The sequence below is a fragment of the Scyliorhinus torazame genome, chromosome 2, assembly GCF_047496885.1.
Source record: "Scyliorhinus torazame isolate Kashiwa2021f chromosome 2, sScyTor2.1, whole genome shotgun sequence".
NCBI classification, from domain to species: domain Eukaryota; kingdom Metazoa; phylum Chordata; class Chondrichthyes; order Carcharhiniformes; family Scyliorhinidae; genus Scyliorhinus; species Scyliorhinus torazame.
Window position 1 is genome coordinate 215,496,052 of NC_092708.1, and position 18,880 is coordinate 215,514,931.

An 18,880-nucleotide genomic window follows, 5' to 3' on the forward strand; every position below is an offset into this window, starting at 1 on the left:
CAGCATGAAGGGAGAGAAAGAGACAGAGAAAATATAAGACGACCATAGGAAGACCCCAGCAAAGCAAATGGCAAATGCACAGACAATGGTAGAAAGTAATGTGGGGGGGGGGGATCTCAAGACTGGCCTCTTGTGCATGTGCGATCATGACACTGGTCATATCTTAAATGCAGTGACTTAGCTTCCATTTTTCAAAATTATCCCCATTCTCACGATTCTAGAACTTTAAAAACAAAATTGGGCAGCTGGTCATTGCAGATCCTACCTCACTAGATCGAAGGGTCAGTATTAAAATGGGAATTGTTAACTTGCGGAAAAAAGTTGGTGATTTTGAGTAAAGTCTTAATATCCACAGCACATACTATTGAATATCAAATTTCACAGCTCTCAAATGACACAACTTCAAAATATATCAGTAAGTTCGACACACACAAGACAAAAAAAATAGCAAATCATGAAATGTCAACCAGGCAGTATGACAGTAAGAAGGGTAAATCCTAATGACTTTTACTATATCTCACCAACTCGTAGCAGTTCTGTGTGAAGGTAGGCGAGACCCTTGGTGATGGAGTGCGCCAGGCGGCAGGAGCTAACCCAGTCATTGCTGTGCAAACTCAGGTACTTGCACAATGAACCCTAATTGACAAGGAAACACACAAACATATTAAAATGAACAATAAAGATTTGCACAACCAGTTGAATTTCTACAACACATATTTGCCAAAAATTAGAAATGAAATCATTTGTTGCATGGTACATCACTGAAATATCCCAAGTGCTTTGCAAGATCAATGATTTCATTAGTCGGCAATGGTATCAGCCATGGTAGGGCAACAGGGTCCTACAAAGAAAAAGGAAGAGAATAACTAGTTCCTCAGAGTTTAGTGATGTTGCTGAGGGAAGAATGTAAGCCAAGAAACTGAGACAACTCACCTGTCCTTCCAAATGTACGATGGGTTCTTTAAGAACCACCTGGCAGGCAGTGAGTGGGTGGGTTTCACATCTCATTTGCAGCACGCCATCTCTGACATTGCTGCACTTTCCAGATGTTGTGCTCAAGTCCCTTCAAAGGGCACGCAATCTTTGACTTTCATGGAATGATGGCAGAGCTGTAGCAGGGCAGGTGTTTTGCCTACCTCAACCTTCCGCCACCCCAAGGGCATCATAATCAAGTTCAATAACCTCCGGACATTTGCAGACAACTGCCTTCCTTTCACAAATCCTCAACCAGGGCACGCAATCCTCAATCCCTGATGTAAGCACCTTTGCCAATAACTTGGCATCAACATTCAACAACGATATTGGTGGTATGGCCCGCACTGCTCCTTATCCTTTTTAAGAATCAGGAAGAAAGAAGCCTGCAACAAAGTAAGGGGGGAGTTCACCCCTTTCCCTCGCCTCATTATACCCGCTCACCAGCAGTGGCCCCAGTTCCGCCCCAAATTTCTTATAAAACTCTACTGGGAACCCATCTGGACCCTGGGTCTTTCCTGCCTACATCGCCCCCATGCCATCCATCACCTCCTGCAACCCAATCGAGGTCTCCAGGCCCTGCACCCACCCCTCCTCCACCTTGGGAAACTCCAACCCATCCAGGAACCTCCTCATCCCCTCTTACCCCTCAGATGCTCCGACTCGTAAAGCCTCCGATAAAAGGCCTCAAATACCCTATTCACCCCTTCGGATCCATCACTACCTTACCCCTCGTCCCTCACTTACCAATCTCCCTAGCCACTGCCTGCTTCCTCAACTGATGGGCCAGCATCCGACTTGCCTTATTCCCGTATTCATACACTGCCCCTTTGGCCCTCCACAACTGCCCCAACGCCTTCCCCGTCGATACTAGCCCAAACTCCATCTGGAGCTACTGCCTCTCCTTCAACAACCCCTCTTCCGGCACCACCGAGTACCTCCTATCCACCCTCAAGATCTCCTGGACCAGCCTTGCACTCTCTTCCTGCTCCACTCTCTCTCTATGCACCTGATTCAAACTAAACTCCCCCCCCTAACTGCGGTCTCCTCCTCAGCACCCTGTACGCCCAATTCACTTCGAGGGGCCAATCAAAGGTCCACTCCCCTATAAACTGCTCAACATCCTTGCCACATACTTGGCGGCATCTGCACCCTCGATACCCTCGGGCATCCCAACTATCCTTACATTCTGTCGCCTGGAATGATTCTCCAGGTCCTCCAACTTCTCTCTCAGCCTCTTCTGGCTGTCTACCACCATCCCCAACTCCGCTGCCAACGAGGCCATCTGCTCCTCATGTTCCCCCACTGCCTTCTCGACCACCTGAATCGCCAGGCCCTGAGCCTGCAGCCTCTGCCCTACTTTCTCAATCACCGCCCTAAGCGCCTCCACTATCTTAGCCAGGTCTTCCGAGGCCTCCTTCCTTTGCTGTTGGAACTGATTATTTAAAAACTCCACCAGTTGCTCCATCGACTGGTGGGCAGCGATGCCCCCTTGCCCTCTGCCATCTTGACCTGTGGCACACCACAAAAACTGCCCTGCCCCAGCTGCCCTCTCTTTCTTGTGACATTTTTTGTCCTCTAATCCATGCACCAGACTGACCAGAGGAGTATTACCTTCCCTGGGCACCCACACACCTTTCACTCTCAAAAAGACCCCAGGCGGGATTCTCCTACCCCCCCGCCGGGTCAGAGAATCGCCGGGGGTCGGCGTGAATCCCGCCCCCACCATCCTCCAAATTCTCTGGACCCCCCAAAATTGACCCGGCGTGAGTTGCACCGCCCACCTCGGAGAATGGCGGGGTCCGGCGCGACTCAATGGACCCCAGGGCTGCCCGAATTCTCCGGCCCGCAATGGGCCGAAGTCCCGCCGCCTTTGGCTAGTCCTGCCAGCGTAAATTGGAGTAGGTCCCTTACCGGCGGGACCTGGCGGAACGGGCGGCCTCCGGGGTCCTTGGGGGGGCGCGGGGGGATCTGGCCCCGGGAGGTGCTCCCACGGTGGCCTGGCCTGCCATCAGGGCCCACCAATCCACGGGCGGGCCTGTACTGTGGGGGCACTCTATCCTTCCGTACCGGAGGCTGTATCGGTCCGCCATTCCCGGTGCGTAAGCGAAGTCCTCTGCGCATGCGCGGGGATGACGCCAGTACGTGCTGGCGCTCCCGCGCATGCACCAACTCGCGCCAGCTGGCGGAGGCCCTTCGGCGCTGGTTGGCGGGGTGCCAGGCCCCTTTCCCGCCGGTCGGCGGTGCGCAAACCACTCCGGGGTGGGCCTAGCCCCTGAAGGTGCAGAGGATTCCGCACCTTTGGGGCAGCCCGACGCCGGAGTGGTTCACGCCACTCCGTCCCGTCGGGACACCCCGCCCCGCCGGGTAGGGGAGAATCCCGCCCCCCCATACGGATGGCTGCCATCGGAAGTCCATCTAAGAAGTTTTAAACATTTGTAGGGAAATAGCATTGCTGTGCAATCGATTGTGCGGAGACCGATTGCATAGGCTTACTGATTCTTCAAATTTTAAACACCGACCTTCCCCCTCCCCCCAAGCCTTATATTTATACTGCGCACCAGGAACACAAGAGTTATCGCTAACACACTTGGCACGAATCTCCAGCCGCGCTGGGCTCTCGCTTGAGCGCAATGTGGGCGGTGAATGCCGGGAAAGCCCTCCAATAAGCCTTCGTAAAGCCTCCAACCTTCGTGAAATTCTCCGCCACCCTGTGAGACGTCTGAGTCGGAAACCCGCCCCAAATGGGCGTGACCGAATGATGCTCGCGGAAGTAGGTCATAAAGCTTATGACCTACTTGCATGGAACTCACCAACCTCACGCTATTCACCGGCCTCCCCAGGGAGGCTACAGCCAGGTGCCAATCAGTGCGGGTCCAGACAAACGTGGATCAGGCAGAACGGCACCCGGGGGGGGTCTCTCGGGCCACCGGAGATCCCAGGGTAGTCAGGGTAAGTGGAGGGTGTCTCCCTGGCCCTCCCCCTGGAACACAGGCACCTTGGCACTGCCCAGCTGGCACCTTGGCACTGCCACCCTGGGGTTAAAAGTCAGGAAGTGGTGAGTGAGGGCACGAGAAATATGGTGAAATATCTCCCCAATAGGTATCCACCACATTCCTTTGTCATTCCATTAGTGCGAATTCAGAAGGAAGTGTTCAACTGAGAAAACTCTCATATGAGATACTGGAAGGCACATCTTCATTTACACTGTTGTGTGAATCTCAACGGTCACTGTCCAATATTCGCACTTAATTTCTCGATGGGGCATCGCAGGTGAAAAAGTGGACCTGGTCCCATAACGTGAGGTTAGCAGAGACCTATACAAGGATTAGTCATTGGTGGCCTGTTGACAAAGGGGATAAAAAGTAAGAGTGGCTCTTTTTAATGAGCAATGGATTTTATTCTCAAGACCAGCCTTTTCTGAAGCTTCCACGCCAAATGGTTGCTCAGCAAAAAAGATGCCAATTTTTAAGAAGAAACAGCTAAAATAGTGGACAGGGGAATGCAAATAGGTGTTATGCGTAGGGACATCCAGTAGGCATTTGATAAATTTCTGCATAAGAGATTGTTAGCTAAAGTTGAAACCCGTGGAATTGAGGCAAATTATTTACCTTATTAGGAAATTGGTTGAACACTAGAAGGCAGAGAGCGTAGGGATAATGGGCAGATGCTCTTAAATGGCAGACTATGATAATAATAATCATTATTATTGTCACAAGTAGGCTTACATTAACACTGCAATGAAGGTACTGTGAAAATCCCCGAGTCGCCACACTCCGGGGACTGTTCGGGTACATGAGGGAGAATTCAGAATGTCTAATTCACCTAACAAGCACGTATTTTGGGACGAGTGGGAAGAAACCGGAGCACCTGGAGGAAACCCACGCAAAAAAGGGAGAACGTGCAGACTCCGCACAGACAGTGACCCAAGTCGGGAATTGAACCCGGGTCCCTGATGCTGTGAAGCAACAGTGCTAACCGCTGTGCTACTGTGCCGCCCAAGTGGTGCTCACAGGAAAAGAAAGTCATGCACCCAAATTTTCTGATGACACAAAGATGGGTGGCACTGTAAACAGTGTAGGTCTGAAGCATAAAATGACAGACATATCGATAGATTAAATGAATGTGTAAAACTCTGTCAAATGGATTTCAATGTACAAAAATGAGAGGTCATCTACTGAAGCAAAAAGAATAAAACAGAGTACTATCAAACTGATAAAAAGCTAGAAACAGCGGACGTTTTAAGATATTTGGGGATTCAGGTATGGAGATCAATAAAAAAAAAAAATTATTTCTTTATTCTTTCATGGGATGTGGGCATCGCTGGCAAGGCCAGCATTTGTTGCCCATCCCTAATTGCCCTAGAACTGAGTGGCACTTTAAGAGTCAACCACATTTCTGTGTTCTGGAGTCACATGTAGACGAGACCAGGTAAGGGCGGCAGATTTTCTTCCCTAAAAGACATTAGTGAATCAGATGGGTTTTTATTTTTAAAACAACTTTAGAGTACCCAATTAATTTTCTCCAATTAAGGAGCAATTTAGCGTGGCCAATCCACCTGGCCTGCACATCTTTGGGTTATGGGGGCGAAACCCATGCCAACATGGGGAGAATGTGCAAACTCCACACAGACAGTGACCCAGAGCCGGGATCGAACCTGTGACCTCGGCGCTGTGAGGCTGCAGGGCTAACCCACTGCGCCACAGTGCTGCGCTTCCGATGGGTTTTTATGACAATCGACAATGGTTTCATGGTCATCATGAGAATCATAGAATTTAATGAAGGAAGCCAATCGGCCCATCGAGTCTACATTGGCCCCTGAAAGAACACCCTACCTAAGCCCACACCTCCACCCTATCCCCGTAACCCAGCAACCCCTCCTAACTTTTAAACACTATGGGGTAATTTAGCGTGATCAATCCACCTAACCCGGACATCTTTGGACTGTGGGAGGAAACCGGAGCACCCGGTAGGAAACCCACGCAGCCACAGGAAGACTCCGCACAGACAGTGATCGAAGCCGAGAATCGAACCCGGGACCCTGGTGCTGTGAAGCAACAGTGCTAACCACTGTGCTATCCCAGACTTTTAATTCCAGATTTTTAATTGAATGTTCAAAAAAAAAGGTCACCACCCGCCATGGTGGGATTCGAACCCTGGTCACCAGAGCATTACCGTGGGTGTCTAGATTGCTACTCCAGTGGCAATACCACTATGTCACCACCTCCCCACGATTACATTTACAGTTACAGAAAATGATCAAAACAAAATTCTGTGGGGGGCAGGCACGGTGGTGCAGTGGTTAGCTCTGCTGCCGGCACCGAGGACCCGGTTTCGATCCTGGCCCCGGTCACTGTCCGTGTGGAGTTTGCACATTCTCCCCGTGTCTGCGTGGGTCTCACCCCCCAAACCCAAAGATGTGTAGGGTAGGTGGATTGGCCGTGCTAAATTGCCCCTTAATTGGAAAAAAAATTTTTTTAAAGAAATTCTGGCCTTTATATCTAGAGGACTAGAATACAAAGGAGTGGAAGTCATACTTCAACAATACAAAGTCGTGGTTACTGTGAGCAATTCTGGATACTACATCTCAAGAAGGTTACATTGGCCTTGAAAGGAGTGCAGGGAGGTTTACCAGAATACCAGCTGGACTCCTTTATAAAGGGCGCGCAGGAACAGAGAGACCTGGGGGCACATGTGCATAAATCATTCAGGACCGGTTAAAAAATGGTTAAGAGGGCATACTGGATCTGGGGCTTTATAAATGGAGGTAATAAGTTCAAAAGAAAATACGTTATGTTGAATCATTATCAAAACATTGGTTGAGTATTGTGTCGAATTCTGGATATCCCATTTCGGAAGCTGGATTGTTCTCCTTGGGGAAGGTTTCATAGAAGAGTTCAAAATCATGTGGGGTTCCGACAGAGTAGATAAAGAGAAACTGTTTCTATTGGCAGAGGGTTGAGAGCTAGAGGACAGAGATTTATGGTGATTGGCAAAACAACCAAAGGCAATAAAATGAAGCAATGGTTAAAATCTGGAATGTGTTGCCTGAAATGGACTTTTGGGCTCTTTTCAGGGCCCCCAACGGCACTTTTTCGACGTTTCCGGTGTGGGAAGGAGATTACAACAATTCCCCGATAGTATATGGCTTTTACCAGGAGCGGGGTGACTAAAAAGGTGGTGGTGGACCCGAAGAAGGTGTGAGGGAAGAAGAACAAAATGGCGGCGGACGGAGACCAGGCAGCGTGGATACAGTGGGCGCAGGAGCAACAGGAGGGTATCCAGCGCTGCTCCAGGGAGATTAAAGCGGACCTGCTTGAGCCGATGAAGGCTTCTATCGATAAGCTGCTGGAGGCACAGACGGCCCAGGGGGTGGCGATCCGCGAGGCCCGACAAAAGATCTCCGACAACAAGGACGAGATCTTAGGTCTGGCGGTAAAGGTGGAGGCGCACGAGGCGCTCCACAAGAAATGGCAGGAGCGGTTGTGGAGATGGAGAATCGGTCGAGGCGGAAGAATCTGCGGATTCTGGGCCTCCTGGAGGGGCTGGAGGGGCCGGACGTGGGGGCCTATGTGGTCACCATGTTGAACTCGCTGATGGGAGCGGGTCCTTCCAGGGGCCCCTGGAGCTGGAAGGGGCCCATAGAGTGCTGGCGAGGAGGCCCAAGGCTAACGAGCCTCCGCGGGCGGTGCTGGTGCGGTTTCATCGGTTCGCTGATCGGGAGTGTGTGCCCAGGTGAGCCAAGAAGGAGAGGAGCAGCAGGTGGGAGAACGCGGAGGTTCGAATATACCAGGACTGGAGTGCGGAGGTGGCGAAGAGGAGGGCCGGGTACAATCGAGCGAAGGCGGTGCTGCACAGGAAGGGGGTGAAGTTTGGCATGTTGCAGCCGGCGCGACTATGGGTCACCTACAAGGACTGGCACCATTATTTTGAGTCTCCGGAGGAGGCGTGGGCCTTTGTTCAGGCCAGGAAGTTGGACACAGATTGAGGGTCGGGATGGGCGTTTGGGGATTGCGGTTGATATGTTACTTTTTGAGGGGGGGTCCTTTGCTCTTGGTTTCTTTTTCTTTGTGTTTTTCTCTTTCTGGGCGGTAAGGGTGGTTAGGGCGGGTTGGGCACTGTTTTGGTTGGGTTGGTCGGGGGGGGCTCTTGGAGGGGGGCAAGCAAATGGAACAGGGGTGGATGGTCAGCGGTGAGATGGCGCCCCGCGGGGGAGAGGGAGGCCCGAGTCGGGGGGTAAGGGGACTGGGCCTGTAAAAGGAGCTGCGTCAGAGGTGGTGGGGCCGGGTAGGTGGAAAGCGCGGGCTTTTTCCCGCGCTGAAGACTGGAGGGGGCGGGGCCGGGACCGGGAAGCGAGGGTTGTTTCCCGCGCTTAGGATGGAAGGGGGAGGGGGAGAGCCTGTGGATGGGGAACAGAAGAGGAGGGTGTGTCACACAATGGGAGGAGTCCAAGGAGAGGCGGGAGTGGTCGGGGTCAGCAGGAGTCAGTTGACTTGCAGAAGTGCAATGGGGGGAGTAAAACAGCTAGGATGGGTCCTAGCCCCGCGGGGGGGGGGAATCGAGTTGGTGCTGCTCTGGTCAAGGGGGAGCTGGTGCGATTTTGGGGGGGGGGGGTCAAGACGGGGGTCTGGCGCCGTGGGGAACGGGCCGGGAGTGGGGTGCGGGCGCATGGTTGGCCGAGGAGGGGTTATGGCTAGTCGGTGGGGGAGGGGGGCGGGTAGCCCCCTGATCGGGCTGATAACCTGGAATGTAAGGGGACTGAATGAGCCGGTCAAGCGGGCCCACGTGTTCACGCACCTGAAGGGGCTGAAGGCGGATGTGGTTATGCTCCAGGAGACACACTTGAAGGTGGCAGACCAGGTAAGATTGAGGAAAGGGTGGGTAGGTCAGGTGTTTCATTCGGGGCTGGATGCCAAAAATCGAGGGGTGGTGATCTTGGTGGGAAAGTAGGTGTCATCCAAGGCGTCAAGCATTGTGGCAGACAATGGCGGTAGGTACGTAATGGTAAGTGATAAGTTGCAGGGAGAGAGGGTGGTACTGGTCAATGTGTATGCCCCGAATTGGGACGATACGGGTTTTATGCGGCGCACGTTGGGTCGGATCCCAGTCTTGGAAGTGGGGGGCCTGATAATGGGGGAAGACTTTAACACGGTGTTGGATCCTGCACTGGATTGCTCGAGGGCTAGGACGCCGGCGGCGGCTAAGGTGCTGAGGGGGTTTATGGACCAAATGGGAGGGGTGGACCCTTGGAGATTTGCAAGGCCGGGGGCTAGGGAATTTTCATTCTTCTCACATGTCCATAAGGCTTATTCCCAAATCGACTTTTTTATTTTGAGCAGGGCGCTGATAGCGAGAGTAGAGGACACCGAGTACTCAGCGATAGCCATTTCGGACCACGCCCCGCATTGGGTGGACTGAGAGCTGGGGAGGAGAGGGACCAGCGCCCGTTGTGGCGCTTGGAGGTGGGGCTGGTCGCGGACGAGGAGGTGAGCGAGCGGGTCCGAGGAAGTATAGAGAGGTACCTGGAGGCCAATGATAATGGGGAGGTCTGAGTGGGGATGGTATGGGAGGCGCTGAAGGCGGTGGTTCGGGGAGAGCTGATCTCCATTAGGGCCCACAAGGAGAGGAGGGAGCGGGGGGAGAGGGAGAGGCTGGTGGGGGAGATGGTGAGGGTAGACAGGAGGTATGCGGAGGTGCCCGAGGGAGGATTGTTGAGGAAGAGGCGCAGCCTCCAGGCCGAATTCGACCTGGTGACCACCAGGAAGGCGGAGGTGCAGTGGAGGAAGGCCCAGGGGGCGACTTCAGAGTATGGGGAAAAGGCAAGCCGGATGCTGGCGCATCAGCTTCGGAAACGGGACGCAGCTAGGGAGATCGGGGGAGTTAAGGATAGGGGAGGGAGTGTGGTGTGGAGTGGGGTTGGCAGCAATCCGGTCTTCAGGGACTTTTATGAGAAATTGAACCGGTCCGAGCCCCCACTGGAGGGAGGGAGGGATGGGCCGCTTCCTGGACCAATTGAGGTTTCCGAAGGTGGAGGAGGGACAGGTGGCGGGATTGGGGGCCCCGATTGGGCTGGAGGAGCTGACCAAAGGGATAGGAAGCATGCAGGCGGGGAAGGCACCGGGGCCGGACAGTTTCCCGGTCGAATTCTATAAAAAAATATATGGACCTGTTGGGCCCTCTGTTAGTTAGGACCTTTAATGAGGCAAGGGAGGGGGGGCTTTACCCCCGACGATGTCCCGGGCACTGATCTCCTTGATCCTGAAGCGGGACAAGGATCCCCTGCAATGTGGGTCTTACAGGCCGATTTCGTTGCTAAACGTAGATGCCAAGGTGCTGGCGAAGGTCTTAGCCACGAGGATTGAGGATTGTGTGCCGCAGATCATCCACGAAGACCAGACGGGGTTCGTGAAGGGGAGGCAGTTGTACGCGAATGTGCGGAGGCTTTTGAACGCTATCATGATGCCGGCGAGGGAAGGGGAGGCGGAGATAGTGGTGGCGATGGACGCTGAGAAAGCCTTCGATAGGGTAGAGTGGGGGTACCTGTGGGAGGTGCTGAAGAGGTTTGGGTTTGGGGAGGGGTTTGTCAGGTGGGTTAGGCTGTTGTATGAGGACCCGATGGCAAGTGTGGCCACAAACAGGAGGAGGTCCGAGTACTTTCGGTTGCACCGAGGGACGAGGCAGGGGTGTCGATTGAACCCCTGGCTATGGCACTGAGGGAGTCGAGGAACTGGAGGGGGTTGGTGTGGGGTGGGGAGGAGCATAGGGTGTCGCTCTATGCGGACGACTTGCTGCTATATATGGCGGACCCGGTGGGGGGAATGCCGGAGGTAATGAGGCTCCTTAGGGAATTTGGGGATTTCTCGGGGTACAGGCTCAACATGGGGAAGAGCGAGCTGTTCGTGGTTCACCCAGGGGACCAGGAGAGGGGGATTGGCGAGCTCCCATTAAAAAGGGCGGAGAGGAGCTTCAGGTATTTGGGGGTCCAGGTGGCCAGGAGCTGGGGGGCCCTGCATAGGCTTAATTTCACAAGGCTGGTGGAGCAAATGGAAGAGGAGTTCAAGAGGTGGGACGCGTTCCCGCTGTCCTTGGCGGGTAGGGTGCAGTCAGTCAAAATGACGGTGCTCCCAAGGTTTTTGTTCATGTTCCAGTGCCTCACCGTGTTTATCCCGAAGGCCTTTTTTCAGGCGGGTTAACAGGAGTATAATGGGGTTTGTGTGGGCGCGAGGGACTCAGAGGGTGAGAAGGGTGTTCCTGGAGCGAAGTAGAGATGGAGGGGGCTGGCGCTGCCCAACCTCTGTGGGTACTACTGGGCCGCCAATGCGACGATGGTGCGCAAGTGGGTGATGGAGGGGGAGGGGGCTGCATGGAAGAGGCTGGAGACGGCGTCTTGTGTGGGTATGAGTCTGGGGGCACTGGCAACGGTGCCGCTGCCATTCCCTCCAAGGAGGTATACCACGAGCCCGGTGGTGGCAGCTGCCCTCAAAATCTGGGGTAAGTGGAGGTGGCACAGGGGGGGGGGGAAGCTGGGGCCTCGGTGTGGACCCCAATACGGGGGAACCACCGGTTCATCCCAGGGAGAACAGATGGAGGGTTTTCGGGGTGGCACAGGGCAGGGATACGAAGGTTGGGGGACCTGTTTGTGGATGGGAAGTTTGCGAGCCTGGGTGAGCTGGAGGAGAAGTACGGGCTCCCCCCCGGGGAACAGCTTCAGGTACTTACAGGTAAGGGCGTTTGCCAGGCGGCAGGTGGTGGAATTCCCGTGGCTGCTGCCACACACAGTACAGGACAGGGTGCTCTCGGGGGGGGGTGGGTGGGAGTGGGGAAGATCTCCGAAACTTACCAGGTGATGCAGGAGGAGGAGGAGGCCTCAGTGGTGGAGGTGAAAGGTAAGTGGGAGGAGGAGTTGGGAGAGGAGATTGAGGGAGGGACTTGGGCAGATGCCCTAGGGAGGGTGAACTCTTCCTCATCGCGCGCGAGGCTCAGCCTCATACAGTTTAAAGTGCTGCACAGGGCACACATGAGCAGGACAATGATGAGCCGGTTTTTTTGGGGTGAGGACAGGTGTGTTAGGTGCTCAGGGAGCCCAGCAAATCACACCCATATGTTCTGGGCATGCCCAGCGCTGGAGGAATTTTGGAAGGGCGTAGCGAGGACGGTGTTGAGGGTGGTCGGATCCAGGGTCAAACCGGGCTGGGGGCTCGCAATATTTGGGGTCACAGAGGAGCCGGGAGTGCAGGAGGCGAAAGAGGCCAGTATTCTGGCCTTTGCGTCCCTGGTAGCCCGGTGAAGGATTCTTCTTCAGTGGAAGGGTGTGAGGACCCCAAGCGTGGAATCCTGGGTCAACGATATGGCGGGGTTTATTAAATTGGAGAGGGTGAAATTCGCCTTGAGACGGTCAGAACAAGGGTTCTTTAGGCGGTGGCAACCGTTCTTAGACTTCCTGGCAGAACGGTAGACATTGGTCAATGGCAGCAGGTCGGGGGGTGGGGGGTTACTTTATTTTTGTTTTTGTTATTTACACTGGAGGGTCTGAGGGGGGTATATACCTGTTGTGTTAAGTCGGGGTGTTAATGTTAATTTATTATTTATGTGCAGGGGGGAGGGGGGTATGGAGGGTTGCTTTTCTAGACTGTGTTTTGTACTTAACCCTGTTGGGTTCTTTTTTCATTTTGTTATTGATATTTTATGAAAACCTTAATTAAAAAAATTTTTTTTTTTTTTTAAACAGACTATTCTATGATTCTACAAGGAATGATTACACAAACTAGAGATGTATTCCATGAAATTCAGACGGTTATGGGGTAATTTGAAGATATTAAGGAGAACAGAAGAGAGAGAGAGAAACTGGTAACGGAATCTAGGACATGAGAGTATAGTCTAAAAATTAGATCTAGATCTTTCAGGAGAAGAATGTGGAAATATTTCTACCCAAAAAGGATGGTAGATGTTTGGGACTCTCTTCTGAAAACAGCAAGTGCTAGATCAATTGCCAATTTTAAAGTGGAGATTGATAGATTATTGTAATCTAAAGATATTAAGGAAATGGGGCAAAGTATGCATATCAGTCATAACCTAACTGAATGGATGAACAGGTTTAAGGGGCTAAATGGTCTATTATTTCTTTACTCTAACCAACCATATTTAGAGGTGGCCCTCTAAATAAATAACGGTACCTTGAAGAACCTCATGTTAATTTTATGCTCAGGGTTTCAGAAAGCCTTTGGCTGACCAGGTGGAATAGGTACAGGGACTGTTCTGTATTCAGAAGTATGAGGTGTCAGCCCCTTAAAGCACAATTACACAATGGTTGCTGGTAATCGATTTATTGACCATACTGTTTTCTTTAATACCATTGCTATAATACTTAAACACTACAAATATTACGTAGATAACTCAGCCTGCTCGAAGAAAGAAGAACCCTCTTGTATTTATTTTTCAGAAATGACCTGACCTTGACCTGAAATGTTAATTTTGTATTCACGTCCAGGAATGCTGCCAGATGCACTGAGCATTTACTGTTCTCATTTCAGATTTCCAACATCCACAGTATTTTGTTTCTGCAATGATATAGCGCTCTTACAATCTCAGAACATCCCTCAGTCCTTTTGAAGTGTAGTCACTGTTATAAAGTAGGGAATGTGGTAGCCAATTTAAACCATCAAGGTCCAACAAAAGAGAAGTGTCATTAAGGACCACAAAATTTGTTTATTTGTGATTTTGGTTCAGGTATAAATATTGACCAAGTTATTAGATCCAGATAAAGGATGTGTGTCTGGACCCAAACTAGGGAGTTGGATAAATGTCTTGAGGTGACTGCCAGTTGCTGCAATATCTAAGTTACCATCCTTCAGGTGAGATATTAAAACAAGGTGCCCAACCACCAATGCTTCCTTTAATCTGCAGGGCTGTGCAACAAATTTGGAGTTCTCATGCAGGCTGCGCACAAATCAGTCTCTGTAAGCTGCCGCACAAAAAAATTAAAAGTGCCTGTGTACTTGAGAATTGGCCGTTTTCTCCAAAATAAAATTAGAGTGTGCATTGCTGACCACCACCACATGCTCCTACCCCAAAATATTCCATGGCTTAGTTTTGAAAGAGACCAGAGAGTTCGCCTAGTGTTATACCCAATAAACTACAGCAAAAACAGATTCACTCCATCCTTCGTTCCATAGTCATTTCGAGTTAAATAGCTGCTTTGTTGACTGCATGACAGACGCTGGACTTTAAAGTAGCCCTTGTACGCGAGGTGTTTTGAGACATTTTTATACAATTATGAGCGAGAGAAGGAGAGGTGTGTCCTTCTTATTCATTTAGTTGCCTCCTCTTTGCAGTAAGCAAGCATGCTTTATACTTGCTTCTGCGTCAGCAGGGATATTTTTGCTGAAATTTGCTACAAAAGTCATCCAGGCACAGTGTTGGTCGAAAATGTCAGTGACACACACTCCTGTGTTTCAGCCACTCACTTCTTTGAGCAATATACAACGTTCCTATACAGTGTTCCCGACTTCTAAAAATTATTTCAAATGATGGGGAAGCATATTCTGTTCAAATCGCTGCCCCATTTTTGCAGATGGAAATACAAAAACTCTTGTCAAATTTTTACTTATTCTTTAAAAGAGGCATGCATACTTTGAACTCAGACTCCATAGAAAGCATTGGGGTCTATGACTTCAGGCCAGCTGTCTCAACCCAGAAAACTACAATCCCAAATATTCCTTCCGCTTGCTTGTCTGGGGGTTGTGATCTAGGACTCTGAATAAGTTACCCCATTTGAAAATGCTACCAGTTGGACAACCTTTGTGGCTCAGTTGCATTGGCAAACATTAGTTGCATTGGTAGAAACATGGGTCAGAACCCCCCCCCCGAGCCAGTGTCAGGTTACCTGATTTCAGTTAGGGCTGGGACAGGGACCTGGATATCTGTGTGGTGAAAAATCAGCCCATTTTTGAGCTAATTAATGAAAATGTGATTGTGTTTGGTGATGTGCTTCCCTCCCAGCCCCAGCCATCCAATCATGGGGCGGAATTATTCCAGCCCCAGCGTGGCGGGTTTTATGGCGGGCGGAGGAGGAGAATCTAGCGAGATGCAAAAATGCAGAAACCCACCGGCATACAAACAGTTTGAAATTCTTTCAATGGCGGGTTAAAGGACGGTTAATGGCAGGTCGGTTATCCCGCTGCCTAGCGGCGTGAATGCCATGTGCCCTCATTAACATCTCATGAATGCTCATTAAAACATCTGCTTGTCAGAATCTCGGCATGCGTTGCAATCTTTCATCACGGCAGCGGGAAATAGCATCTGCCTCAAACCTGTTTGAAAAGGAATGATGTGCACAAGTCGGACCTCAGTTCTTTTGTGACTTTGAGGTGAGTGCAACATACATAGTCTACCTGCCATAGTGCTGCGCCATTCCTGTCGCCTGAAAGCCACACTCCTGGAGCTACAGGATTGGTATTTTCTTGCTCTTGCCCATATTGTCCAGAAGGACACCACTACACTCATGCAGGTGTCCCAGGCGATCTGAAAGGCGGTTGACCTCCGGGCAGGGTGGCACCCTGGCACTGCTGGTGTCACATGGGTACTGCCAGGGTGCCCAGGTGGCACTGCCAGACTGGCAGGGGCACTGCCGGGTGCCAAGTTGGCATTGTGCCCGAGCCGGGGATTGGGCCCAGGGGTGCCTTGCCAGTATGCAAGAGGACCCCCAAGAACCCCTCCCAACAGGTGGATTGGGGTGTTGGGGGGAATCAGGGGGTTGCGTCGGGAGGGCGGGAGGTCCCAATCCCCGAGGTCCTCGGTGCAGGAAATGTGGCTAAGTGTGGCCTCGGCAGAGCATTCTCTGCCAGGGTACGAAAACAAGACAGACTGCCAATAGGTAGCGGAGTCGGGGAGCTAACGTTTCGAGTCTGGATGACTCTTGACAAAGCTTTGACAAAGAGTCATCCAGACTCGAAACATTAGCTCCCTTCTCTCTCCACAGATGCTGTCAGAGTTGCTGAGATTGCCCAGTATTTTCTGTTTTTGCTCTGAACTAAGATGGCCAAGCTGCGAGATTCACCAGTTTCGCCAACATCTCAGGCTGCCAAAAAGTGCATGGTTCAACAGACGGGACCCATGTGATTATATGAACTCCATGGCAGCAGTCCCTAATGTTTATAAACTGCAACGGCCACCATTCCATCAATGTACAACTGGTGTGTGATCATCAGAAGTATATATTGCATGTTTGGTCTGTGACATTTACATTACCTCTTCTCTTTCTCAGCTGAAGATATTGTGAACAATTAATAGTTTCACTAACACATCCTGCTGGTCTGAGGTTGTTACGTACACCATGGGCTCTGACATCTTTATGTGAACTACATTTTATTATTTTTTCAATATTCATGAACTCAGTCACATTGAATTTCAGTGATAGGCCCTTTTGGTGTAGTAGTGTTGAGTGCCCTGCAAGGGGAGCTGTTGATTTATATATGCTAATTAAAAACACATCCTCTCCATCAACAGGCAGCAGAGATCCCTCTCCCCCAGGAGGTCTGCATATAGTGGCACAACATGCCTAGCCAGAATTAGATATTTTGGTAATTCCCATATCCATTTTGCCTGAAGACTGCACTGCCAGAAGTGACTGTGGTGAATGGATAATTACTGATAATTCACCAGTGCACTGTGTTATGTTATTAACCCTGTGGGCTCTACCTATGGGCCATTGTGTGGCTTCACCCACAGGGGATATGTTGGGGCATGTACTGGCTCCGCCCATGGCTCTACCCCCTTTACAGGAAGTATAAGAGCCTTCAGTGTTGTACCGGTCACAGGCAGGCTCAGTTCTAAGCTGATTAAAACCACGGTTTACTTCTCCACGTGTCTTCTCGTGAATTGATGGTCGCATCAATGACGAGATTTGATTTTACACACACCATTTGTATTATCCTCCACTCACTACATTTTGTTGGAGAAATTATGGTGTTTTCCTCGGGTGATGTCACTGTGGTTACGAATTCTTTTTGTAGTAGTCATAGTGACACTTTTTAAAGAAACTCTTTAGATAGTTTACCACAGTGTGCAGTTTTTAAAAAAAATATGTTTATTCAAAGTTTTTCCAACAAAAACTTTCAACCAGTTAAACCCCCCCACCCCCACCCCACCCCCGGTAACAGAAAAGAAAAAAGATAAAAGAGCAAAACAAAACGTAATCATGTCAAGCAAACATATTACAGAACCCATACAATGGGTTTCTCCCACACATATTAACTCTCCCTATGTTTGTACAAATACTACCTGGGGAAAAAATCCTCCCCCACCCATCCAAATATCCCTCACCCCGAAAGAAATACCCCCCTCCCTGAGTTGCTGCTGCTGCTGACCGAGCTCCTTCTAGCGCTCTGCGAGATAGTCAACAAACGGTTGCCACCGCCTGAAGAACCCCTGCGCAGACCCTCTCAGGGAAAACTTTATCCTCTCTAGCTTAATGAATGAATCCTGCCATGTCATTTATCCAGGCTTCCACACTGGGGGGCTTCGCGTCCTTCCATAATAGCAAGATCCTCCGCCGGGCTACCAGGGACGCAAAGGCCAGAATGCCGCCCTCTTTCGCCTCCTGCACTCCCGGCTCGTCCGCCACCCCAAATAGTGCCAGCCCCCAACTTGGTTTGACCTGGACTTTCACCACCTTGGACATAGTCCTCTCGAAACCCCTCCAGAACCCTTCCAGTGCAGGACACGACCAAAACATGTGGACGTGATTCACCGGACTTCCCGAGCACCTCCCACATTTACCCTCCACCCCAAAGAACCTACTCAGCCTCGCCCCCGTCATATGCGCTCTGTGAACAACCTTAAACTGTATCAGGCTGAGCCTGGCACATGAGGACGAGGAATTGACCCTACTCAGTGCATCCACCCAAAGACCCTCTTCAATCTCCTCCCCCAACTCCTCCTCCCACTTGCCCTTCAGCTCCTCCACCAAAGCCTCCCCCTCTTCTTTCATCTCCTGATATATCGCCAAAACCTTGCCCTCTCCTAGCCATACACCCGAAAGCACCCTGTCCTGGATCCGCTGTGCCGGGAGCGACGGGAATTCCCTCACCTGCTGCCTCACAAACACCCTAACTTGCATATACCTGAACGCATTTCCCGGGGGTAACCTGAACTTCTCCTCCAGTACCCAGAGGCTCGCAAACGTCCCGTCTATAAACAGGTCCCCCATCCTTCTGATCCCTGCCCGATGCCAGCTCCGAAACCCCCCATCCATCCTCCCTGGGACAAACCGGTGGTTCTCCCGGTTCGGGGACCACACCGAGGCTCCCACCTCCCCCCTATGCCGTCTCCACTGCCCCCAGATCTTTAGTGTTTCCGCCACTACCGGACTCGTGGTGTACCTCGTCGGTGAGAGCAGCAGCGGTGCCGTCACCAGCGCCCTCAGGCTCGTTCCTTTGCAGGACGCCATCTCCAACCTCTTCCATGCCACCCCCTCTCCCTCTATCATTCACTTACGGATCATCGCTACGTTGGCTGCCCAATAATAGCCCTCCAGATTCAGCAACGCCAGTCCTCCCCTGTCCCTACTACTCTCCAGAAACCCCCTCCTTACCCTCGGGGTCTTGTTTGCCCACACAAAACCCATGATGCTCCTACCTACCCACTTAAAAAAGGCCTTGGTAATCCTAATAGGAAGGCACTGGAACATGAAAAGAAACCTCGGGAGGACCGTCATTTTAATTGACTGTACCCTGCCCGCTAGCGAGTGGCAACACATCCCATCGTTTGAAGTCCTCCTCCATCTGCTCCACCAACCGCGTCAAATTAAGTTTGTGCAGGGCCCCCCAGCTCCTAGCTACCTGGATCCCCAAGTACCGAAAGCTCCTTTCCGCCCTGCTCAACGGTAGGTCGTCTATCCCTCTTCCCTGAT

The 18,880-nt window shown here is 51.4% G+C and overlaps 1 protein-coding gene across 3 annotated transcripts in view; it reads right to left on the reverse strand.

Moving 5' to 3' along the window:
- Positions 1-18,880, reverse strand: part of bmpr2b (bone morphogenetic protein receptor, type II b (serine/threonine kinase)) — a 490,709-nt gene that overhangs the window by 27,662 nt on the left and 444,167 nt on the right. For all 3 annotated transcript variants that reach the window (XM_072483685.1, XM_072483695.1, XM_072483676.1), the window contains exon 7: positions 522-636. In XM_072483685.1, the coding sequence (XP_072339786.1) occupies positions 522-636 (115 nt within the window). The remainder of the gene's footprint in view (positions 1-521; positions 637-18,880) is intronic.